Below are 26,112 nucleotides of genomic sequence, written 5' to 3'. Positions count from 1 at the left end.
TATGTAGTTCATGCTTTTGAGAGGATCCTGCCACTCTGCCTGGTTGCTCAGCAACACCTCCATCCATCTTCCTCTTGGATAGCTAATCTTGATATTAATGGAACCAGCCCTTAAGTTACAAACTGAATGATCCCTGCTGTTGCACTTCCCACAACGAGGTCCTTCTGTTCTCCTCTGATGTGCTCTGAAGCCCCAGGGTTGCATATCCAGTGTATGATGTTTTTAATGTTTGATGTTTTACTATGTTTTTATATATGCTGTAAACCACCAAGAGTGGCTGGGGAAACCCAGTGAGATGGATGGCGACCCAACAACAACAACAACAACAACCTCTCTTAATGACATGTTCCCTTTTGCACCTATCAAGACTGCATAGAAAGCACTTTTTTCAATAATAATAATAATAATAATAATAATACAGTGGTACCTCAGTTTACGAACTTAATCCATTCCTGAAGTCCGTTCTTAAACCGAAGCCCTTCTTAAATCGAGGTGCGCTTTTCCTAATGAGGGCTCCCGGCGCCGGTGCCCTTCCACCATTCGGCTTCCGTTTGTAGACCAAGGCAAAGTTCGCAAACCAAGACACCTCTTTCGGTTTTGCAGAGTTCGTAAACCGAATAGTTTGTAAACAGGGCTGTTCTTAAACCCAGGTACCACTGTAAATCAGTACACACTCTTTCTTTTCATACTTCTGAAAGCTACTGGTATACTGGCTGAAACCACTATGCTTACAGATACATAAAATTATGGTTCCACCACGATAACAAAGCTTGTATCTCACAATGATACAAATTGGATGAATATTTGGAGAGAAGGGAACTCTTGGTCCACCCAACAGCTCACATTCCACTGATGGAGATTTCACCTCCAAACAGGGCAGTCTTGCAAATTGTCAAACCTGCCCACTCTCGTAGGGACTTTCTGGTTTTGACTGGCAGCACTTGCAGTAAATGTGACGTGGGGCTTTTATTTTCCACGTACTTTGCTTTTGTGTTATTTATCTCATGTTAAATATCACCTAGGTTCCATCTTATAAGTTCCAATTCCTTCCTTTCCTTCCACTAGTGTGGGCTCAAAAATAAGCATAGCTAGTTAGCTGCTTTTTCTACCTTTTTGCAATAGCTATTCTTCAGGAGGTAACTGAAACAGTCTTAGCTTATTACAACAAATGAGATTCATGGGGGGCTATGTTATCTTCTCCCATAAAAAAGCATATTTTTTATCTGTGGAACTCTCTGCCACATGATCTTATGCATACTTAATGATTGGGGTTGTGGTGGAAATGATGAGCAGATATATTGCCATGCCATGGGAAGCATAATCCAGATTTACAGCCTTTGACCAGGAAATACTTTTTTATTTTTTAGCATTTTCCTCTGATATCTTGGAAATTAGACCTTTTAGAAATTAAAATAAAATAAAGCCAAGAGCTGCAAGAGCTTCAATATTCACAACTGTATGGCTGTATTCAGAGAAGGGCGGTATCAACAGAGGAAGGTAGATTTCTAGATTCTCACGTGCTTCTTGGGTAATAGAGGGGCCCCTCAAGGGTTGCTGTGTCGGAGGTTAAGATATAGAGAACCCTGCTTGATAAGATTATCTTGAACTCGCTTGATGAAGAGAGGATTGCTCCTGAACTAGGCAATATCTCAACTATTGCAGCAAAATTAGCGGGCATGTAATTATAACTATCACGAGCAGGCAAGACAAGTTAAATACCATCTCCCTTGGGGAAAAAAATTATTATGCCAGCCAGGAAGATCCAAAATGCCAGTACCCGCGGCTGTAATTTCACTGACTGTCCAATTACACCTCCAACAGAGGGAAAGAAAGATGTACCTTGGGAACGGCAGGTATATATTTAACTGCTTTGTGATCCCCCCACCTTCTTCAGTGGGCTGGAGCAGGGTGGTATGAGGAGCAGGGCTCCTGTTAATGTGCCCTTTGCTAATCCCTACACTTTTAACATTCGCATACAATAGGTAGCAGATTTGCCCCCCTCCCTCCCCCATCCCCCCCACCCAAGTTATCAGCAAGGATTTAATGACAGGAAAAAAAATTGCTGCAGTAATAATACGTTAGCTCTCTGCTCTGCACTTTACAGTCAAAGAGCTCAGTGGGCAGGGTGATATTATTATCTTCCCTTTCCAGATTGGGACACTGAGGCCCTAAAGAGGAAGCATTGACTTGACTACAGTTATACATGTGCGCACACACGCACACACGCACACACACACACACACACACACGGACAGAGCTTCCAACATTTAAGAAAACAGGATTTTCAACTACCAGCACAGTTCTCTGTTTTCTATGTACCGGTATATGTTCAACCAGTGTGGTGTAGTGGTTAGAGTGTTGGACTGGGGCTTGGGTGAACAGAGTTCAAATCCCCAATCAGCCAGGAAGCTCACTGGGTGATCTTTGGCAATTCATTGCTTCTCAGCTTAGCCTACTTCACAGGGTTGTTGTGAGGATAAAATCCGAACCAAACACTGTAACCTATTAAAGCCAGTTGATAAAAACCACAGCCGCCAATACCATTGGAAACCTGAATAATCATTAAAAACCTGAATAAGTAATGTTAAATCAGTATAAAACCATTAAGGGAAGAGTTTGCAAGAATTTCATGATATGAGGAACATTAAGAAAAAGCAAAACAACCCTGCATGGAACATGCTGAAAAATACAAAATAAAAACTGAGCTTCACTATAATTAAGCCAATAACTGCAAAAGACTCTGTGAGGGAACGACATTGTAACCATGCTGCTTCTTTCTTTCTTTCTTTCTTTTAAAGAAACCTCCTAATTAAATTTGTTCACATATCCACTATTTGGCAAAATTCAGAGGTTGGAGAATTTGCTGTGTTAGTGCCATTTTGCTACTTTGATTTCAGTTTGTTTAAGAATAAAAAAACAACAAAACAACAAAAAAACCAAAACCTTAGCAAACCAAGTTAACTTTGTCAGGCCAAGTTGTTGTTGTTCTTAAAGTATGATAAAGAGTCAGTGTCACTTGGATGAACTCCAAATTCAATGTGTGGGCTCAAGCTTAACTTTATTTGAACTTAAACTTGAGCCAACACATTGCTTTTGGGGTGCATTCAAATGACACTGACTCGCCCCCCATCCTCTCTCTCACACCCCTACCTAGCTATAATTGTGACCACATTGGCATCACCTGTGTTCTGTCCCTGAAGTCTGGGCTCATTGTGCAAAAATGTGAACCCTATTTTAAAAATTGCAAACCTCCCCCTGGTTGGTTGGACAGAATGCTTGTCCAGTTCTTCTTCCCAGCTGTTCACCTGGCTCTCCTCTTCTATCAACACTCCCTTCTTGTGCTTCACTAACACTGATCATTACACATTGCAACTTGTTGTTTCATTATCCCCATACCACTCCAGTTGTCTCTTAACATAATTCATCCTGTTTATTGAGACATACACCACTTTTGTTAACATAGGTTATTTTGTTTGGCCATTAGCACCAATCTGATGGGGGACAGCAAATTTGTGCTTCTTAAATCTACAACCAAGGGTCCTGGGGAATTAGTGCAGAATCTTGCTGGGAAACTGCAATTAGCCACATTGCAGGGATGCTGAAGATGCATCCTGCATTGCAGATCCTGCTTGGAGCAGCAGGGATTGACTAGATGACTTCTAAGGTTCCTTTCAGCACCGTGATTCTAAAAGCTTTAATAGTCACTGCAGTCCAAAGCAGTTTATGCAATAGTAAATTTGCTGCTGCAGATGAACATAGATACCTTTCTGGAAGCTGCTACCAAAAGCTTAACATTTCTCACTTCATGGACTGCTTGGCTCAAAGCTGCCAGCAGAAAGAAAACATGTAGCAAGCTAGTCTAACCTCTCTTGGGAGAGAGTTCCTCAATGTAGGAAGAGCCACAGAAAAGGCTCTGTTGCATTTCACCACCTACTGTGGCTCTGATGTTGATGGGACCAAGAGGAGGAGGAGGAGGAGGAGGAGGAGGAGGAGGAGGAGGAGAAGAAGAAGAAGAAGAAGAAGAAGAAGAAGAAGAAGAAGAAGAAGATACTTAAATAAACAAGCAAACAAACCTAACAATTTTCTACTCTTTCATGACACCCAAGATCAGTTCCCTGAGGTAGCTGCCTCAGACTACCTAACAGTTGGGCCGGGCCAGGCGATGTACCAATTGCACATGCATCTAAAGTGTGACTTGAGGAGAGCAGCATGGCCTGGAGTAAGCCCCAAGGGCTAGATATGGAGGACCTGTGGTTGTATTCAGCCCCCAGACCTGAGGTGCCCCACCTCTGATCCAAACATGCATGCCTAGCTATGTAACACATAACTTTGCCTTTCACATCCTGGTGCCGCTGATTTTGAATTGCAGATCACAGGACAATTATGCAACTCTGGCATATCTTTTCTCCCAAGGGCCACACACTTCCTTGTTGTTGCTCCTATGAAACAACGGAGGACAGTCTATCGCGTGCGGTAGAAGCAGATTCTTTAGCAATGTGTAATGGGTGGGCTGAGGCAGTGACCCTTGGCACAAGAGTAGGCGTTTTACAAGCGTGTCCCTAGTTTCCTGCGAAATGTTGCAGGGTATGTGATTATAATTAAACCAATAACTGCAAAACTAGAAGAGAATGACATTATGACCTTTGAAAAAAGAAGGATCCTAATTGGATTTCCTCACATTGGCAGCATTCACTTGCTTGAGAATTCTTTGTCCAAGGAGACAAGCAGACTCGTGTGTGATCTTGCAAGTGGCATATTGGCAGAGGCAGCAAGAGGTCCGATGCATTTTCCTGTCCACAGACATTTATGCTCAGGTGAAGAAACCCACTTTGAACCTCTTAGAAGTGATTATTTCTTAAACAAAGCCATAAATCTTTGACAGTCACAGCAGCTGTTGTTTTATATGCTTTTATGTACATGGGTGATAGTGAATGGCTGGTCTGCTGGCAGCATCACACATGGCCACATGGAACACAAATCACCCCCACCCCTTTTCACTTTTGATTTTGCTACAGCTCCACATACTTTAGAGCATTCGTTCATGTTTTGGGGTTCCCCTCCTTGGTTCTGCTCTGATTTTGGCAGGGTTTTGGGGTTTTTTGCAATAGAGCAAAGTGAACATACACACAGAGAGAAATTTATTTAGTTTTGTATTTCAGGTGAATCCATCAAATTTGCACTTTCTGAAGCGGCATGAGAATCAAAATTCAAGCGCCTTTGAAATTTGCTGTTCTCCAGATTTGGAACTGCAATTTGCCCACCTAACCATATTTGCAAAGCCACATACAGGAGCAGAAAGTGTGCCTAACAAAGCAATATATTAGTGAAAACAACATACACAAATACATTACATTAGTAGAAGTTGCTTTAGAAATATGTACATTAGTCAAAACAGCACACACATACACAAATTGTTTATTAAGAGAAATTCACACTAAAACATTGATGAGTTTTCATGAGTTTTTAAAAGTGAATTGTTGCAGTAATATCAATACCATTATCTGAGAATGGGAAAACAAGAAACCGAGAAATTCAAAACTTGCAGAACTTTCCATCCCTATACACAGAGAGACACAATGTAATGAAATGCATTCTGGCAAGATTCAAAAATTCTTTTAAAAAGCTCTCCAGGAGAGCTCCAAAAGTGAAGTGAGAGAGGTGGCAAAATAAAATCCCTCTCTCTCATAACACTAGGACCTGGGGTTATCCAATGGAGCAGAATGTTGGGAGGTTTAGGCAATCTTTACACAGTACACAGTTAAAATATGGAATTCACTGCTACAAGATGTGTGGATAGCCACCAGTTTAGATAGAATTAAAAGAGGACCAGACAACATTTATGGAAGATTAAGCTGCCAATGGCTCTTAACCATGATGGCCAAAATAGCCTCATTTGTTGGAGGCAAAACACCTCTGAATGCCTGGGCATCACCTTCCAGAGACATCTGGTTGATAACTTCTGCAGAAATTCTAGATCCTCCCCCCCCCCTTTTCAAGTGGGCATCTTCTGCATTGCAAGCACTTGGAAAACCTACTGCATGCTGCAAGGAGCTTTCCCTCATTAAGGAGTAACTAATTCATAACAATATTAAAGTGTGATAAATTAAGAAGGAAGGATCTCAATGAAGGAAGATTTCAAAAGGCAGAACTTTTTATACATCCAAGAAGCCTGAGGCCAAGATGCGTTTTGCTGCATGAGCCAAAGCAGCAAATGTTGCCTCTTCTCAAGTCAAGTTGAAAGATTGGCCTTGAATGAACATTTTACTTCAGCTCAGTAGGCAGGGACAATGCCAGCCACACAACTATAATGCCTGTCTTCTCTTGCCTTGAGCCCCCAAACTCAAACAACTGAGGTGGAGCCACTGCTAGAGACAAGGAACTCATGGCTTATGCTTTGTTGCTTCCCCTCTCTCTATGTCAGTCTGCATTTATCCATGTGCAGCCTGAGCCTATCCATTGGGGAGGAGGGGGAAGGTTTCCTGGATAAATGAGTGCCTGCTGCTTATCAGGAGGAAGGGTGAGAAAAGCAAGGCACAGCGGAGATTGGTTTGGTGCAAACACACCAGCAGGAACAGCAGATTGACTCTGCCACTGCATTTCCATCGCTGCCTCCCTCCCTCCCCATCTCCCTTCCAGGAAGAAGCAGCTACTCAGCTGTTAGGAGGTCAAGCAAGCTCCACCACCCCACCACATTGTCAGCTACTACATACAATGATCACAGGTCCATACTGGACACTGCTGCGTACAACATACTTAGAATCATAGAAAATTGGAAGGGACCCTGATTATCATCTAGTCCAACTGCCTTGCAATGCAGGAATATGCAGCTATTCTATACAGGGATCAAACTCAAAGGGATCTGTGCAGCAGCACGGCACAGTCTGTAACTTGCCACTGAATGCTGCAAGGATGCCAAGCCAGTTTCAGCCTACCTTCAGGAGCCTACCCTCTAGGCTCTTCTGTTCTACTGCATTATTTGCTGCAGCCTTGGTGTGCCTTATCCACACAGCCTAAAACATGGGTGTTTGGGCTATTAAGAATACAACAAGATGTCACAGCATCCAAGGAAACTGCAAAAGGCAGATAGCATAGATGTATGCATCTGGCCTGAGCTGCAAACAGCTGGTTTCTACAATGAGGAGTTATGGGCATACCTTCAGAAGCGCTGTCCTCCCAGCTGGCATCACTCTGACTGTGCAATGAAGCTCAGTTCCAGGGAGAAAAGAGAGCAGGCTGGTGTGCTAGCTCTAGTACTTAACATCACCACTGATTACTCTGCAGTGTAATTACAATTTCTGCAGATGAAGGAGATGCATTTCGCTGGCTGGGAAGAAGGAAAGCTAGACGTTAGGAGGACAGAGGCGTGGAGAGGTAGACTGCCCTTAGCACATAACTTCTCAGTGCCTTGTGCTGGCCTTTCTTCTATCTAAGAGGCAAGCAGGGGATGGACTGATTAATCAAAGTGCTGCAGGTACAAGGAGTTTGCACAACCAGCAGAGAGCTAAATAATCGTTTTTGCAATGAGGATTGGCACCCAGGCAGCACCAATGGAAGATAATAGCCCAGGAGGTGGATTTGCCAGCCATTCAGCATTGTGACAAGTAATACTTTGTTCCCATCAAGAAACCAGACTTGTGGGTCTGAAAAACTGGTAGACTCCAGATCCACCCAGACTCTGTCCATAATCTGTCAGGTTGTGCTCTGGTTATAGCCCTGGTTCACAAGACTCTGTCCTGGCTCCTTCTTTTGCCATCCAGACTAAATCCCAGCTGCTCTCTTGACTTGCAATATCCTGTTCTGGCTTGGCCTATGCTATCACACCCCATCCCTGGGGTGCTTCCTGGAATCCAAAGGGAACCCCATCCCTGAGGCTTCCTGGAATCCAAAGATGCAAGCTCCACTATGAAGGGTGCTTTGCAAAGTGGTTTGATGAGGACAGGCTGTCAGAATTTGGCAGCAAGTTATCATGGAAGGACATTAAGGGAGGTGGGCACAGAGATAGTGGCTGAGCACACAGTGAAAGCAATACGGTGGCTAGGAGGAGATGAAGAGGAGAGGGCAAGGAGAATGGTACAGAAGTGCTAGCTGGAAAAGATGAGACTAGAAAGGTAGTGTGTGCAGTGGAGGCTGGTCCATATGAGCAAACAAGGCACTGCCCCACCAACCTCAGCCTGTCCTCAGTCAGCCCTCACTTGCCTGCCTCATTGCTTACAACCAGTCCAGGGAGTGGCACTGGCTGCTGGCTTGGGTTCAGCGTTGCCCTTGTGGAGCTCACAGCAGGGAGGAAGGAGGAGGCAAAGCTAGAATGCATTGGCTCTGCCTATCATTGACTCTGCTCTACTTAGTTTTTATCTCTCTGCCATCCTCTCTACCAGTCCCAATGGGCACCAGCCATTACTGGCCGCATGCTGGCTGATAAAAGGAGAGAGAAACTACCAAAGTGGGGGAAGGAGGATGGGGGGGGGGGGAGAGGCAAGAACGCAGGAGCATAATTGACTGAGCCAGACAGAGAGGGATGGTTAGGAGAGAGGAGCAGGCACCTCACTACTCAAGAAGTACTTAAAGACGATCAAAAAGTGGCAAGGTCACAGAGTAATTCTGCCTGAGTGTACAGATGCTTCTTATGGGAATACTGCAAAAGCTGTGGGGGTGGGAGGAGAGAAACACTGTGTTGCTCCCTGTTTATGAGGAAAAGTACATCGTCAAGTCTGGCTGCTAAAGATTAGAGTTGAAGAGTGTGGAAAAGGGCAGTCTGCAAAAAAATATAAAAAAATAAATAAAAATCAGAGTTGGCCATCTGCTGGCAAAAATCTGAGACTGCAACCCCAAGTGCAATCCAGGAGAGAAGGTAAGAGTCACTGCTGCTTTCAAGCTTCTGAAAGTGCAGGATTAAATCTGTAGGCCCTTTCCAGGCTATCTTGGTGGCCATAATGCATGGCTTGTCTGGATCCTGCACAACGAAGGTGAAATCTTTCCCATGAGGTTGTGCATTTGTTTGCAGTGCCCGCCACAACCAGGTGGCTGTTGGATGTTTGGGAAGCATCATGCAAGGGGCTTTGACAGGTGGGTGGGACAGTCTACTCACCAGTCATCTGGTGTAATAATGATTGACAGGTGAGTTGTCTCCCCCACCCACCTGCCAAAATTGGCCCATGAGAGTGGGGGCATTTAGCAAGTAGGTGCTGAAATACACTTCTGCCCTGATGTTTTAAAAGCAGCAAATGGGTAGCCCTAGAGCAAGACTTCACTCAACACAGGCAGAGAGGCACACTCTCATGCGGGGGTACCCATCTACTATGTACTGTGTGGAGGACAGATGCCCCCACACAACTATTTTAGTGTTATGTCCAAACACAGCCAGTGTAGGGAAGGGCCAACATTCATTGCTAGAACACCTCTTCTGAATGCAGAAGGTGAAGATCCCAGGTCTAGTTCCCAGAAACTCCAGTTAAGATGGGCTGAAACCCTGCTGAGCCAGTGTAGCCAATACTAAGCTAGATATAATAATATAAGGCAGCTTCCTCTGTTCTAGTGGCTGATCAGAAGCAGAACAAATACAATACAAAAAAAAAACAACAACAACACTGGGAGATTTTTGTTGGTTGATATCTTATTTTTATCTCCTAGCTAGAAAGGCCTTCAGACTTTATCACATGTGCCTATACAAATGCAATAAATTGTTTAACACTTCAGCTGTGCTGGAGTTAGGAGAAGGTTGTTGTTGTGCATGGAACCCCACTGACAGCACACAAAATAAGCATACCCTTGAGTACTCCCCCCAAAAAGCTCTGATTACTATTTACATTTATATCCCACCTTTCCTTCAATAAGCTCAATGAGGTGTACATGGTTCTCTTCCTCCACATTTTATCCTCACAACAATACTATGACAGTGAGTGACTGGCCCAGGGTCACCCAGTTCATGGCTGAGTGAGGTTTGAACTCTGGTCTCCCAGGTCCCAGTCCAGCACTCTAACCACTATACCACGCTGGTTCTATATTTAATAAATCAATCAATAATAAAGTGTTGTGGGGGGTGCACTGGAGAGTGGGATAACATTTGCTTGACATGGCTTTATATAAACTCTCTGCAAACAAATCTGAATGAATGCTCAATAAACAGTCAGCGTTCCATAAACCTCCCTGCAAACTTTGTGCAAACAAATCAGGATAAATACTCAATAAAGAGATAATCTGGAAGCAGCCTTGGAAATCCTCCTCCCACCTCTTTCCAGAGAGGGAGACATCATCCCTGCAAGGAAGAGACAAGTCTGGATGCTATGATTCTCTATAGTTAAAGAAAATGATTGGTGACTTAACGGTTTGTGTCTTCTTAAGATTGTATCTTCACAGTATGAGGCTAATGCATGTTCATTGCTTCGTTCAAATTATACGGGGATAATTCATATTATGGTTATTCTTCACATTACATACCACATTAGCCCTTTTAAAACACACACACACAGAGAGAGAGAGAGAGAATTCTTTTAAAAATTGCATCTGAAAGTGACCTTCAAGATTTTTTTCAGCAACCCAAGTCTGTAGCCAGCCTGTCATTGGTACTTATTCAGAGCTGGGAAGAGCCTCTGGTCACTTGCAAACTCTCAAAGTGGATCTATACTAGCATTTGGTCCCATGATCTACAGCTATGGGTAGCTACACACCTCAGCCTGTGTGGCGTAGAGCAGAGTAACAGAGTATGCAGAGCCCTGGCTGAGTCTTGAGAGATTTTCTGCTCCCAGCAGCTAGCATCTTTCAGAGTCCTTAGTTAAGAGGAAACCACCTCTCCCACACAGCTCAAAGTATCAAAGTGTTAATTGTTTCTAGACACAAGACAAAGCTAAACACTATCTACTATATAAAGTTCTTATACATGCGTACAGAGAGATCTGTTATTACTATCGCCATGCTAGCTAACGCTGCTGTGTAAAACCCACAGCCTCTTCCCCTGAGTCTCACAGGATCAGAATCAGACCATGACAGCAAACAGGATGTTGCAATTAAAGCTTGCCCTGTCTCATGGATATACCAAAAATTACATGAGTCAGTGAGTGGAGAAGGAGTCCTGTTGTATTTTATTTCTGTACAGAAAGGACCAGGAGGGATTTCTCCCAAATTCTCTGGCCTCATGCTAACATCTGGTATGCAGGCTGAGACCCTATTTGCCCACAGACTGTCTCGCCAGAGTGGTGCATGCTCTGGTTATCTCCTGCTTGGACTACTGCAATGCGTTCCACATAGGGCTATCTTTGAAGGTGACCTGGAATCTGCAATTAATCCAGAATGCAGCAGCTAGACTGGTGACTGGGAATGGCTGCCAGGACCATATAACACCAGTCCTGAGAGATCGGCATTGGCTCCCAGGACATTTCCGAGCACAATTCAAAGTGTTGGTGCTGACCTTTAAACCCCTAAATGGCCTCGGCCCTGTATACCTGAAGGAGTGTCTCTACCCCCATCATTCAGCCTGGACACTGAGATCCAGCGCTGAGGCCCTTCTGGCAGTTCCCTCACTGTGAGAAGTGAGGTTACAGGGAACCAAACAGAGGGCCTTCTCGGTAGTGGCACCTGCCCTGTGGAACACCCTCCCATCAGATGTCAAGGAAATAAGCAGCTATCCTATTTTTTAAAGATACCTGAAGGCAGCCCTGTTTAGGGAAGTTTTTTAATATTTAATGCTGTTTTGTTTTTAACATTTGATTGGGAGCCACCCAGAGTGGCTGCGGAAACTCAGCCAGATGGGCCGGGGTATAAATAATAAATTGTTGTTGTTGTTGTTGTTGTTGTTGTTGTTACACATTCCATACCATTTTATACATTGATAAAGCACATTCCTCATATCCCATTAAGTTTAAATTTCCTCTCCAATCGAAGTACTCAGTTCCTCTTACCCCATTCTAAAGTTACTACAGTGGGAAGCATGCGTACTGGATACCAGTTTAGACAAAAGGAGCTTCCTCGTGGTCTGCTAGAATTTTATTGCAGGATTAGAATTCACCTCCAGTTACTGACCACATTCCTTCTGAGCATGCTCAGTAAATTGAAACCTTATATGGTACCATTATTTACAATTGTACTTCAAGGATAGCATCAGGACATGCAACAGGGCAAGATGTGGACTTAATGAATGCAATGCCCTAGATACTATCATACATGTAGGCATATTCCCGGGACCAATAGGAGGGTGAATGATTCAGCAAGTCTCAACCTTGCTGGTGTTGTTTTAACAACCCTGTGCACCTGACACCCTTATCTCAGAACATCCAGACACTGGGGGTTGCTTCTCAAGACATGAGACCACGTCCTGTGTAATTTAACCCATTGTTCACAATACACCAACAGTTAAATGCAAAGATGCATCTAATACAACACATTTGCATGCTAGGATCTGCAAATCAGCCTTTGTTCATGCCATGAGAACTGATTGTATGATATATATCTTTTCCAGCTGTTGAGCAGATAGTTGAGCAGTTTGGTACCCCAGGCAGTGCTGAGTATGGCAACTATCAGAGTCAGCATCTTCAGATACACAAAGAGCAAGCCAGCAGTTGCCATAGATATGCATTGAGAAGGAATCCCTTTAAACAGCTGCTGTGTGATCTGAGCTATGTGGCCAAGGGAGTCTTGCACATCCCAAAACATTGTTTCAAGAATGCAACTTGATTCTGTAGAAAATTGAAAGTGAGCGGGGAAAAACAAGCAAACAACCCATGCAACATTGGGTAATATTGTGACCTTTTGCCATCCTTGAGATCTGGAAAGAGGAGCAGACCGAAGCCAGAGGAACTGAGTTAACTGCACATAGTATGATAAGCATCTGAGTAAAGCTGGAGACTATTTATAGTTATCAAGAAAGTGGTTTGAGAGAGGCTTTTCCCCCTATGTGGGCAGAGGAGGCTGATCACAAGAGCAATGTGGGGGGAAAGCCCCACCAGGAATTTTCTTCTTCACCCCCAAATCCAAATTGGTGGCCCAGCAGGATTATCAACCCTTTCAGTTATATTAATTGCCTACCATTCAGAGGCTCCCTAGAGCTCCCCCCTTTCTCCTCTGCTAGTCAATCACAGCTGTAGGCAGCACAGCCAATCACAAGCATCACTATGGCCAGAAAATCCACCCTTCGTCTATGTCTGGAGGGAGCTGGGACGGGAGGAGGAGGAGTCTTTTAGCCTAACCTACCTTACAGGGTTGAGTTCAGTTAGATGCCAAGCAGTTGTACTACTGCATTGTTTGAGCATCTACAATATAGGTTCGTCCACTCTTCCTCTTGCCCCGCCACTTCCCCCCTCTGCACTGAATCACAGCAAATATCAATTGGGATTCCTCTGGATTGATGTTTGCTATGATTTAGTGCTAAAGAGTGGGTTTTCTGGGGGAAAGTGGTAATGCAAAGGCAAAACCTCTCAGACACGTGCCTAGAAAGCATGAGACTAACAGAAAATGGCTCGGCCCCATGCTTTCTAGGCATGGACAAGCAGAAGTGTGGACAAGTCCTATATATGCAAGGGGAAAGGATGGGGAGAAAACCAAAACAAATCAGAGCTCCCTCCAGTGAGTCCGTTGACTGCCCCACCTGGTCCAATGGTCACCACTCAAGCCCCTGGTATGCGGTTGTCTTCTGTATATATTTATCCCAGGATTTCCTTGGACCAAAATGAAAGCATTTTGCAATGTTTTTTTTTTCCAAAACTGAAAGTGGGGGGAACAGGGGTGTGTGTGTGTGTGTGTGTGTATGTAGTCATTACAGACAGTGTTCCTTCTTATTTGTTTATTTACTTATTCCAAAAACCCTCTAGATTTCTCTCTGTCTTTCTCTGGGAGAGAGAGAAAAAACACACACCATATAATCCGTCTCCAGCCTAAGTGGGAAGCTTGTTAATGGCTGCTCGCTACACAACTGCAAAATCAATGAACAAAACTGTTATTTCAGAACCAGGAATCTGTGTTCCAGTGGCAGCTCTAAAATCCACATATACCCTCTTTATCTGGAGTGTGATGCACCTCTTTCTTTCTCTCTCTTTCTCCCTCTCTCTTCCAGATTCTCAGTTTAATTGCCTTCTTCCAAGCAGCAAAGAGCAGGGAATGCTTAGTACCATACTTTTGGAAAGGTCAGAGGATACGATGGCTCCTACATGAATGGCTGTGTGTGATTTGTCTGCCTGCCCCAATGAGTCTCTCCTCTGTCCCAGCAAAATGGGGAGATAAATGACTACCAAGCAGCTGGGAGGGCCAACAAATGGCCCATTGAGAGTGCAGGAGGCCTCCGACGACACTCGTTCCTTCCCGAGGCAGAGCCCTGCTGTTCTTGGTTCTGCCCATTCACATCCATTCTCAGAACCTGAAATGGCCTTCTCCAAACTGCATGTCATCTGCAGCAGGAGAATTTCACTGGGAGCCTTCTGCACTGCCAACTTAGGGTACCTTCAGGCTGTCACTGTTTTGAAGAAGGGGTCCAAGCACATGCTGGAGATTCAGGTGTGCACAATTAAAATTGGTTAAAGGGCTCTGTTGTCCTAGCACAACAAATCTGCTCTTTTAAATGACTTTTTCTGATTAGGCAAATGATAAGGAAATGTACCGAAAAGTATGAACTAATTGTGCTGATTGCTGTGGACAAATGCTCAAGTAAAGACTGGACATAGTCTAACCTCCCTCCATGTAAGCTTTATGCAAGAAAAAAGCAGGCTGAATGATGAATAAACAGGTTCTCTGGAGAAGCCCTTTGATTGGCTTCATCCTACTTTTACCATCCTTGGCTGCTCTTAGAATCCTGGGAGTTGTAGTTTTCTAACAGTGCCAAAGAGACATAGGGCACATGTATACTATTGTTTCATGTGGGTCACAAGCTTCCTGAACCTCCATTAATTCTCCATTCTCCACAAGATGTTCTTCTTCTCCAAATCGCTGTCTTACCACACTTCTCCTTCCCTCAATCTAGCTTGGTTTTTTTTGTTTTTGTTTTCATAGCAGATATACTCTGAAAAAGAGATGCTCATATGCATGAGAAAATATGGATTGAAGAAGGAGAAAGTGTGGGAAGCTGGTGATCTGGAGGAGAATGCCTATGGGAAATGAATGGAGAAAGCATGGACGAGCCAAGTGTCAGTCATTCTCAGCCCTTTCTTTTAATGAATTACAGTTTGCAGGGTTCCTTACAGAAGAAGAAAATGCTGCTGTTATTCCAGTTTAATTCAGCTGTGCAGAGATGCCCCTATGGATGCAATCCCATATGAATGTACCTGGGAGCAAGGTCAATTGTACTCAATGGGTCTTAATCTTACTTCCAAGCGACATACATAGGATTGTAACTACTGGCAGATATATTCTGTGAGTGACCCTATTAGCTCATTTAGCTCTGTGATGGGGAACCTGTAGCCCACTAGGTGCCATTGGGCTCCATCTCCCATCAACCCCAGCCACCATAGCTGTTGGTCAGGGATGATGGGTTTTTAGTCAAACAATACTTTTGAGACCACATATTCCCTCCTCCCCCAGTGAGTTGATCATAGAATGATGCTCATATGCTCTTCACAAGTTCAGTCAGATGCCCCAGGGGGATGTGGTCTGCACAAGTAAAATGCTGTTTCAACTCTAATTTCTGGCTTGTCTAGAACTTTCCTGAAATGTCATAATTCCAGCTTCAAGTACTTAATACTCTGTAAGATGGATAGATTGATGGTGGAACTGCAAGTGAAACTGTAAATGACCCTGCTGTCAAAACCAGGCCTGGAGTTCATGAAGTAATGGTACAGAGTGCCACAGAGCATACTCAGAGTGCAAATCCCTCAATGTGTATATACAGCAAACAGAAGCTATGTGTCCAAGATTAGCATTCAGGGGCTTCCAGGTACTCTTATACTCTGTAAAGCAGCCGACCCACTGATGATACCTGAGTGACTGATTTGTAGCAAGCAATAGGTTGGAGAGCTTGATACCTATAAAGGTATGAATCACAGCAGCTCTATCATTTTAGAAATTAAGCACCATCCTTAAAACACGTCCCTTTCTGTTACTTTCACAATTATAAACACAGCTTATTGGGGAAAAACAAAAGCCATATGTGTACAGGCATATGCTTGTAGAATTCAAATAATGGGTTAGTAAAAACAGTTTCAGATGGCTGAAGCAAATTATTACTATTATTACAGACTAAACAGAGTATTTAAATCCTGGGGGAGACACACACATACACAGAATCTTCTGCTTGGCCCAGTTCTGCATTCCTGGGCGTGGTTTGCCTCACTGACCAATCAAGCTAGGTAGCATTTAAGCCATACAACCGAGATGGGTACTTCAAATGTCATGATGCTGATGATGTAGCTCTGGACAACCCCCTCCTTTTGTTCAAAATTAAAAGGTGAGTCAAGTATACCCACCACTCGAGGCTGCCTGCCTTTCTCCACTATGCTTCAGACATCCAAAATCTCACCACCACCACCCTGCTTCTAGAGGCAATGCTTGCGCCTGTAAAACTCAGTCAGGAACTGAAGAGAGAGGGTTGGCAGAGAAGTGGGCCATCTGTATATAAACCACCTGCATTTCTCACAGGGCTAAGCAGTGCAAGGTAGAACAAAAAAACAAAACAAAAGCAGTCCATGTGAATTCATAGGAGGTGCCCCAGGGGTAAAAGATTGATTTGATATTAACAGATTCGTGCAGAGACTATAAAACGGTTGCACAGGGGGTGGGGGAGAGACATCAGGGCCCTGGAAACCAGCTAGATCTATAGGGAGGGGGAATGCCACGAAATGCAAACCTCCAATGTGCCCCACACCAGAACACATGCACAGCACATCTCCTCTTGCCACACCTGCTCCTTCTTGCACTAAACCACTTTCAAAACAAAACCAATGTCCCTGGGGCTGTGTAAAGCTCACTCTGTCTGACACTTCAACCTCACCACCTGTCTGGCACCTGCATTCTCCAACGAGCCCACACCCTGGCACCAACCACAAAACACGACCAACTGAACTGCTTGGCATGCAAGTCCTTAAAAAAGAAGAAGTGGGCATCTATTTCTCATCTCCACCACCCTTCCCTGCCACATTCCACTGCTGATAATGAGCAGTCAAACGTGTCCACAACATTCTGCTGCAGATCCCGCCACAGCCAGCCAGCCAGCCAGCCAGCCATCCTCCGAATGGCTTTTTCACAACATCGCCAGCATCCCTCCTCCACCTTTATCCCAACAGCCTGATATGCCCCCAAGCTCGGGGAAGCAGCAGGATTTCAGGGTTCCCCTGCACATCACCATTCCCAGACACCACATCATCACACAACAACCTTGCTTCAAGAAAGGGCCAGTGCCAGCCTGAAGCTACCCTTTCCCTCCCCACCAACACTGTCCTTGGCATCATCACCCAAGCTTTCCTCCCAGACACCAGGAACCTTCTCCAGCTCCATCATAAAAGAAGCAAAATGCCCTCGGGCAATAAACAAGAAGCCACGCCACACACACACACAAAGCTACCCAGCATCTGCTCCTACCTGAGGGTGGCGCTCTCTCCTTGCTTGACGGTCACGTTGTCCATCGCCTTGGGGAAGGTGGCATCTCCGCTGCGCACTGGCACTCCTGCGGGCACAAGGAAGAGGAGCCTGAGAGACAGGACGACCAGGCACCGCCAGGGCAGGACTAAGCACCCACCGACCCCCATCCTGGGCTTTCCTCAAGGCAAAGATAGGCAACGGTGGTAGTGGGAAAGAGATGAACTGAAGAGGCTCTTTGGGGGTGGAAGGCAGAGAAGAGAGACGGAGAAGGGGACGCCTGACGGACGGATTAGCAAAGTCCCCAGAGGCAATCCGAAACCGGAGATCCAAAGCTCCCAAACAGCATCTAGAAAGTGGTCCCCAGTGTTTCTTGGGTGCCGGGCGCAGGAGGTTGAGGGGAGCAGAAGAGGAGGAGGAGGAAGAGGAGGAGGCGGCTGGCACGGGGCTGAGCTCAGAGACGAGAGAGAGAGAGAGAGAGAGAGAGAGAGAGAGAGAGAGAGAGAGAGAGAGAGAGAGAGAGAGGAAGGAAAGAAGGAAGGAAGGTCACGGCTCTTCTTCCCCGCCTGTTTTTTCCTTCTTTTTTCCCTGATGCCACCTTAAGATTCCGTCGGGCAGGCGCTGCGCAGATCCGGCATCAAAAGTTTATAACCCAAGAAGGGAGGGCAATGCAACTCTCTCTCCCTCTCTCTTCCACCCGCTCTCTTGGGCAGGAAATAGGAAGGGAGGACCGAGAGAAGGGGGGGACCCAAGGATAGGGAGAGGGGCAAGTTGGGCGCTGCAAGAAAGCCTTCTCCAATGATCCTATATAAATTACAATCCGCACACACAGAATGTCACTCCAAACTTCCTTTGCGTCAAGACAGAGCTCTCCAAAGTCCAAGGAAGGTTCGCAAGGCAAGGGTTTGGGGGGACCCAGCCCGCTCCCACTGCCTGGCAGGCTCTGCAAAGGGCAAGCTTTCGCTCGCTTCTCTCCGTTTCCACCCGAGCGAGCTCCAGGTAGAGCGGCAGAGAGACAGATAGTGAGAGAGGAGCCCCTCGGACCAGGCTTGGCTGCCTCTCTCCAGCACTTTAAAGGACGCGGGCTGGCAGGAGTAGCGAGCGGGAACCGTTGGCAGCTGCTATTCCTCCTGCTCTCGCTGCCGCCGCCGATTTTCTCTCCTCCTCCTCCTGCTTCTTCTTCTTCTTCGCCACCGCCGCCGCCAGTTTCAGCATCCCCGCTCCGCTCTCCCTCCTCGCCGGGAGCATCTCCTCTGAATCCCTCTCGCGCGCGCCCGCCGACATCCGAGGGTTGTCATGGCAGCGACTGACCAACACTCGGGGCTCCCCGGCACAGCCACACGCTGCACGGTGGGGCAGGAGCCGCGCATTAATCTCGGCGGCGGAGCGGAGGACAGCGGAGCGGCCGCGGGGCTGGCGGGGTTGGGCGGAGAGGAGGGGGGGGTAGAGAAAGCGAGGAGCTCACCCCGCTTTTTTCTTAACCCTCCCGGAGCCAGAGCTCTGGGTCCGGCTGCGGAGGACGGGGAGTAGGCATAAGCCAGGCTTGGGCAAAGTGGGGTCCCCCCACCCCCACGGCTGTGCTGCTGCCATCGCGCTCAGTGCTGCAGCACCGGCAACATGCACCAAGCTGGGACATGCAGTAGCAGCAGCAATAGCAATACACACACACCGCTTCCAGGAGTCAGGAGGCTGGGAGGCAGAATGGGAAACCCAGAGACACTATTGGGATTGGCTAGCTTAAAACAAAAATGCAGGGAGGCAGTCATGGGGTCACACAAGACTCTGCTTCAGACTAGGAGAGGAGTGGGAAGTTATTTCTACTCAGCCAGACCCTTGGTCAACCTAGCTCAGCATTGCCTGCTCTGACTGGCAGGCGCCCCATTTGGATACAGAAGATATATAGGAAGCTGCCTTATACTGAGCCAGACCATTGGCCTATCTTCCCTGACTGGCAGCAGTTCTCCAGGGCTGAAGCAGGGAACTTGCCCTGCGCTACTAAGAGGTGCCAGAGATTGATCCTGGGCCCTTCTGCATGCAAGGCTCTACCACAGAGATATGACTTGGCTGGTACTGCTGGTGGGATGGCAGGCAGGGTGCCCAAACAGAAGGTGGTGCAAGGGTGAAGGATGGGCAGAGCCAATGGAGGCTGGCCTGTTAAGGCAAATAATGCACTGCTTCATCAACCTCAGCCAGCTGCCACTACTCCTGACTGCCTGTTTTCTTACAATCAGGACTGGCCCAATACATTTTGGCACCAAAGGTAGACCCCCAAATAGCACCCCCTTCTCCACCAACGAAGAAGTGGTCTGGGAAGATTTACATGAAGAATGTGAGGGAGAGAAAGATTAGCACTAGGATCTGCTGCCCTGGCAGACCCTGCCATCTGAGCAGGTTGTCTCACCTTGCCTTTTCAGAGGGCTAGCTTATCCTTCCTCTCAATCAGTGTAAAGGTAAAGGTAAAGGGACCCCTGACCATCAGGTCCAGTTGTGGAGGACTCTGGGGTTGCGGCACTCATCTCGCTTTATTGGCCCAGGGAGCTGGTATACAGCTTCCAGGTAATGTGGCCAGCATGACTAAGCCACTTCTGGCGAACCAGAGCAGCGCACGGAAACGCCATTTACCTTCCCACTGGAGCAGTACCTATTTATCTACTTGCACTTTGATGTGCTTTTGAACTGCTAGGTTGGCAGGAGCAGGGACCGAGCAACGGGAGCTCATCCCGTCGCGGGGATTCGAACCACCAACCTTCTGATCGGCAAGCCCTAGGCTCTGTGGTTTAACCCACAGCACCACCCACGTCCCCTGCATCAGTCAGTGTAGCCCCTTGCAAAACTTAGCAAGGAGGAAAATGGGGACAAAAGCAGAGCAAAATTGGCTCTGGTGCCACCTACCATTGGTCTTCTTGTCTTCCACACTACTAGTCCCAATAGGTACAAGCTGCCATTACATGAAGACAACTAATTCTAGTTTCACCCCTCTTCTCTGCTATGCTGGATTCTGCAAAGACAACACTGAGACTATGCAGGAGGATGAAGCTGACAAAGGCAGTGACACCCCTTGCACAGGTTGCAAATAAGGAGGAGGCAGGCTGGGGGCTGGCTGAGGGCAAACTGAGGTTGGTGGGGCAGTGTCCCATTTGCCCAAATGGAGCAGTGGCCACAGCCTAGGGTTTCAGATGTGGGACATTCCCAGCCCTAGCTGGAGATTCCTGCATTGAACCAGGGTCTTTTTGCATGCAATGCAGATGTTCTACTGCTGAGAACAGAACAGGATGCTGCGTGTGTGTGGCTGGCGTTGCACTAGAGGCTGGCTAACTGGTGGCCCTCCAGAAATTGCTCTCTTCATTCCCGATAATTGGCCATGCAGACTGGGGCTGATGGGACTTGTAGTTCAGCAGTATCTGGAGTGCCACAGGTGAGCCACCCCTGCCTTGCATCAGTTCAAACTGGCAGAACCAGAGCTGCCTGCTTAGGAGCAAATAGGAAGCATTTTGGGGAAGACCGAACTGGAACCCAGCTTTGTTGCAAGATGGCTGGCATCTTGATGCATGGAATCATGGAATTTGAAATCACAGAACCATGTTTTAGAATCATGGTATGATGAATTTTAAAATTCCACTGAAGTAATAAAAATTTAGTTGGGCGCTAGTCAACTAAGTTCTATTCAGAGTATAGACCCAGTGAAGTTAATGAAAGTTCAGTCCATTCCTTCAACAGGTCTACTCCACATAGGACTCACTTTGGATACAACTTTACAGTTGAAAAGAACAACAACAGAGATCATCTCCTGCCCAGTGCAGCAGAATAATAAAATCAGGGAATACAATTTTAAAAGCAGAACTTTTAAAATAGAGCTCTGTCTTTCTTGTTCCTCCTCCCACCTATTTGTTTGATGCTCTCCAATTTAATGCAACCCGTTTACATCTCATTCTGGGAACTGAGCTATAGGTATCCATGTAGTGTGGGAGTAAACCAGTGTACGTACTTATTTATTACATCTCTCTTTCCCTTTCATGGACTTCAGGGCAGTGCACATGGTTCTTCTCAACCCTTTTATAATCACAACAGCCCTGCAAGGTTCTGTTGTGGAGTGTCATGGGGGGGGGCTTCTAAGGAAAGTTTTAAGAAGGCACATGAGTGCGTTATTCAACATTAAACTTCAAAACACACAGAGAGAGCAGTGCATTTTTAAAGTATGTTGTTGGAAGGCCACATTGGAACTGGTGTATTAACTATGCATACCAATGGCTCCAAGAATAAGGTTCCTCTGCTCCCCATATCAGGTGGGGGGTACATTTCTCTGCTGTGCATCTGTTTTGTATGGCAAACCCTGAAACCATTACAAAGGAGGGCTTGCTGTGGAAGCGTGCAATAAACAAATAAAAATAAGTGCAGCTACCACAACTTCCTGACACAGCTAGAGGCTTCGGAGCATTAAAAATGGAAGGGTCCTTGGAGACCCAATTTGTGAGAATGTGTGAAAGACAAAAAAGGAGCAAAGCAGAGGAAGAGGAGAGGTAGCTAGGCTCCCTTGGCTACTATTTGTGACTTTGCGGTAAAGTCTCTTGATTCCAGAGAAACTTCTCTTAGCAATGGCCAGCTGCATGTTCCTGCCATAGCTCAAGTTGAGAGCCCCTGTTCTTCATGCACACAGTCCTAAATCCAATCCCTGGCATTTATTCTCTGAAAAACTCCAGGTTAAAATCCTGGAGAGATGTTGCCAGCAGGGGTAGATTTTGATCTTTCAAATGTCAGCGGCACCCTATACAAGGCCAACATTTGGTGACCCCCACCTCTCACATTCCGCTCTGCCCAATTCACTATGACATAGTTTCAACGGCTTGCAGAGTCTCCTTCAGCTCAGCACCCAGTGTAGAGGAACCGGTTGTGATGCCCTAAATCCACCTCTGCTGCTGCTCAGTGTAGACCAGTGTTTCCCAAACATGGGTCTCCAGCTGTTTTTTGACTACAGTTCCCATAACCCCTGAGCACTGATCCTGCTAGCTAGGGATGATGGAAATTGTAGTATAAAAACAGCTGGAGACCCAAGATTGGGAAACAGTGATGTAAACAATACAGAGCAAGGCGAACCCGTGGTCTGACTCTGTATAAGGCAGCTCCTTATTAATTGAGCCTGTTTTTCGTTTGGGGGGAGGGGAGCCACAAAACCCTTGTAACTTGGTGGAAGAGTATCAGGTTTGCATGCAGACGCCCCCAAATTCAATTCCCAGCAACTCCAGGTAGAACTGGACAATGCCTCCTGTTTGAATAACTAGAGAGTCACTGCTGGTCTGACTAGGCAAGTTTGCTCTTCCTCAAAACACTTTCCACTTGTACCTGAGAAAGCAGGGATGGTTGTGCCAACAAAGCTCTCCTTCTTTATGCCGATGCAAGGGTGGCTAAGCTGTGGCCATCCAGATGTTAGTGAACTACAATTCCCATCAGCCACATTCTGCATGGCCAATGGTGAGACATGGCGAGAGTTGTAGCTCCCAGCTTAGCAACACTTAACACAACATTGGTCATACACACCATTCCATTTTGAGCCTTGGCTTGGTGTTAGAACATCTGCTTTGCATGCAGAAGGTCCTAGGTTCAACATTGATGTCTCCAGGTAGGGCTAGTAAGGCTTTCTGCCTGAAACCTTCAGCTAGATGGGCCATTTGTCTGGCTTTCTGTGGGAAGTTGGCTTTCTGTGGGAAGTTGGCTTTCTGTTACAGCTTTTCTCACCCCCTGCATGAAAAACAGCACCTGCCAGAATTTCCTCTTCTGCCTAGCAATTAAAGGAACAGTCCTCATTTGCAGCTGATCACTCCAGACATGGTGTAGCCTGGTGTTAAGCAAAAGTAAGTGTGATATTAGAATGACTTTATCTGTATACGGTCCTCATTATGATAAGGTAATATGGCATATAGGCACCTGGAAGGTTGCCCTCACAAGGGATTGCAACATTTGGGCTGAGAAAAGTGTCCTACACACTTGACATAATGGATGTGCTGGCCACAGCTAAAAGGTGTACTTTAATATAGGTTTATAGAATGTTAAAACTATCTTAATCTGTTCAGATCCCACTCCAAAAAGGAAAAAAGAAAGGCCGGGTTAATTAACCTTGAGCTCACTCTGAATCAACAGTACAGATTAGAATCATATTTTACATGCTCTTTGGGAAAGTAAATGCAGAAGTAGTCCATGCTCTCACCAATCTGATGTGTACAGTAGGAGCTAAGGAGCAAATAATTCCCATCCAGCAATCTTAATACAAATGCTCCCTGATGGATAAGGTGAACTTTCTAGTAGTCAATTTGATCAGGGGGTGAGGAGGGGAATTATCTGACCAATAAGATGGTGCTGCAGACATGGTTTTCGATGGAGACTTGTGCACGGCTTTTTGGAAGTTAGCCCTATTGATATTTTTTTTTTTTGCCATTTATTTCTTTGAAATGCATACTTTCCTTTAAAAGATGTTTCATCCTGGATGTTTTTTATTGCAACAATAATAATAAATATTAAAGTCTTAATGGGGCCTGAGTAAACATACCTAGGATATTGAACTACATGGCTATAAAACTTATGCACACTGGGAGTAAGATCTTCCGGGCACAGTGAGGCTTACTTAAGGGTTACTTAAGGGTTGGACCTTAAGACTACAAAGAGCAAGATTTTGCTGATATATTTGCTCATACCCTGAATCTCACTTAGTGTCCTTGTGTCAAAGCACTTTCTTATCAGCCTGGGCTATCACATAAGGTGGTTGTGAGAACAAAACTGAATAGCATCCATGCATGCTACTTGGACCTGTTTGGAGGAAGCACTGGATACACATAGGAAAGGGGGGAAGCCTCACAATTCAGCTGACATGGCCAGACTCTATCCATGAAGACACTCTGCTTCCCCACCTTCTTTCCCAGGAATAATCTCACTCAAGGCTACTAAAGGGGAGGGAGCAACATTCTTCATTGAATAAGACATTCCTGGAGCTGAGGGGGGGCACACCAAGACATTGCAATTATGTATTGCAGCAGACCCTACAAGCAGTGGCGTAGCGTGGGGGGTGCAGGGGGGGCCGGCCACACCGGGCGCAACATCTGGGGGTTAGGGAAATCCACGGGTTAGGGGGCGCAAATCCATGGGCTAGGGGGTGCAAATTACTTGCCTTGCCCTGGGTGCTGATAACCCACGCTACGCCACTGCCTACAAGTGTCCCTGTTTTCCAAGGATGTCCCTCATTTAGAGAAGCAGTCCCAGTTTCCAATTTGATCCTGGAATGCCCTGCTTTCCCTTAGGATGTCCCTACTTTCATCGGAGAAATGTTGGAGGGTATGTTGCAGTTCAGTAGATTTTAAGGGAGGAAAAAGAAAACACAGAGGCAGGGAAAGATGAACATTTGTGATGAATACTTGAAATGGGGTCAGTGGTACCATCAGTGTACAACTTTGTGGCAGAAGCTCAGAGCCCCACCCTGCAAAATGAGCAAGAGGGGACCCCCAATACAGTAGAGCTGGCTTACCATGTTTTGAAATAAAGAAAGCAGTGCACATTTAACCATTAAATCCAGAACCTAAGATTGCCTAGCTGCACTACTGAATGGGATCTATCTTGCAGACTGAGGTTCTTTACCAGCAGGGGTAGAAAGATTGAGGACTACTGTGCTATCCAACAGGCTGCAAACCGGAATTACACAAAGAGACCAGCAACTCCACTCCCCCCCCCCATATCTGTGCGCAAGAAGTAGGCAGGCTTTCTCAGCTGCTGCTGCTGCTGCAAGAGTTTTCTGGTCTGCTGGGTAAATTGGTGTTTACCCCTCGGGATAAGAAGCTGTTGACACATGGAGCCTGTTTCAGAAATACTGCTGAAATACCAGTGTGTAATGTATAAAAGTGAGATTTACACACAAGCAAACCCCGCCTGGGTGCATGTTTGATTTGGAAAGGAAGATGAACCAGCCTCCAGAGAGGAAAATATACAAAGCTCTGCATACTCAATGGTTGAGGATATACAGACACAGGAAGAGACAGATTGATTGACAGTCTGCAGAAGTCAAAATGGCAATGAGCAGTTGGGTATCTGGGTGGTCAGACCATCCCTGATCCACCAATCAGTTCTACTAGGGATTAAAATCAACTCTCCCTGCCCTCTCCATTAATTCTATGTACCACCCAGTCTAATCAGCCTCCCGTTGGCATTAGCAAAGTAATTATCATTGCATTCCTTTTTAAGCCACTGGCCCTGTTATTGCTGATTTTGTCAGCTGAATCCATACCACATTGGCACAATGTAAGGTTTTGCCATTAGATTCTGATGCATTAATAAGTCATCTGCCCACTGTTTCCCCACATTCCTCATCGCCCCTTGCTTTCAAAATGTTGAGTTATATCTGTGAAGATGTTTTGGCCTTGCTCGCTGACTGGCATCTCTGAATATCAATTTTCCACGATGTGCAAGACAATATTATGCCTGTTTGCTAAGAAGTGAATCCCATTATGCTCAATGAGGTAAATATGCATAGGATTGCAGCCCTAGAGACCTGAACTTTGCTTCATGCATAATCCAAGTCACCCTTATATCTAGAAAATGCCAGACACAGAGGTTTGTGCTTCTTTCCCTCAAAAGTATGGCTCTGCTATTAAT

At 45.9% G+C, this 26,112-nt stretch overlaps 1 protein-coding gene across 5 annotated transcripts in view; it reads right to left on the bottom strand.

The window, feature by feature from the left end:
- Nucleotides 1-26,112, bottom strand: part of LOC309357638 (opioid-binding protein/cell adhesion molecule homolog) — a 720,946-nt gene that overhangs the window by 324,423 nt on the left and 370,411 nt on the right. For 3 of the 5 annotated variants that reach the window (XM_081889992.1, XM_081889991.1, XM_081889994.1), the window contains one exon: nucleotides 17,488-17,572. In XM_081889992.1, coding sequence (XP_081746118.1) covers nucleotides 17,488-17,572 — 85 coding nt within the window. Of the gene's footprint in view, nucleotides 1-17,487; nucleotides 18,880-26,112 lie in introns of those variants that run through there. The other 2 variants (XM_081889990.1, XM_081889993.1) reach the window with 2 other exon arrangements.

This window comes from Podarcis melisellensis, assembly GCF_964234715.1.
Source record: "Podarcis melisellensis genome assembly, chromosome: 15".
In the NCBI taxonomy this organism is placed as follows: Eukaryota; Metazoa; Chordata; class Lepidosauria; order Squamata; family Lacertidae; genus Podarcis; species Podarcis melisellensis.
The sequence above is the reverse complement of the archived record's forward strand: the minus strand, read 5'-3'. Positions and strand labels throughout refer to the sequence as shown.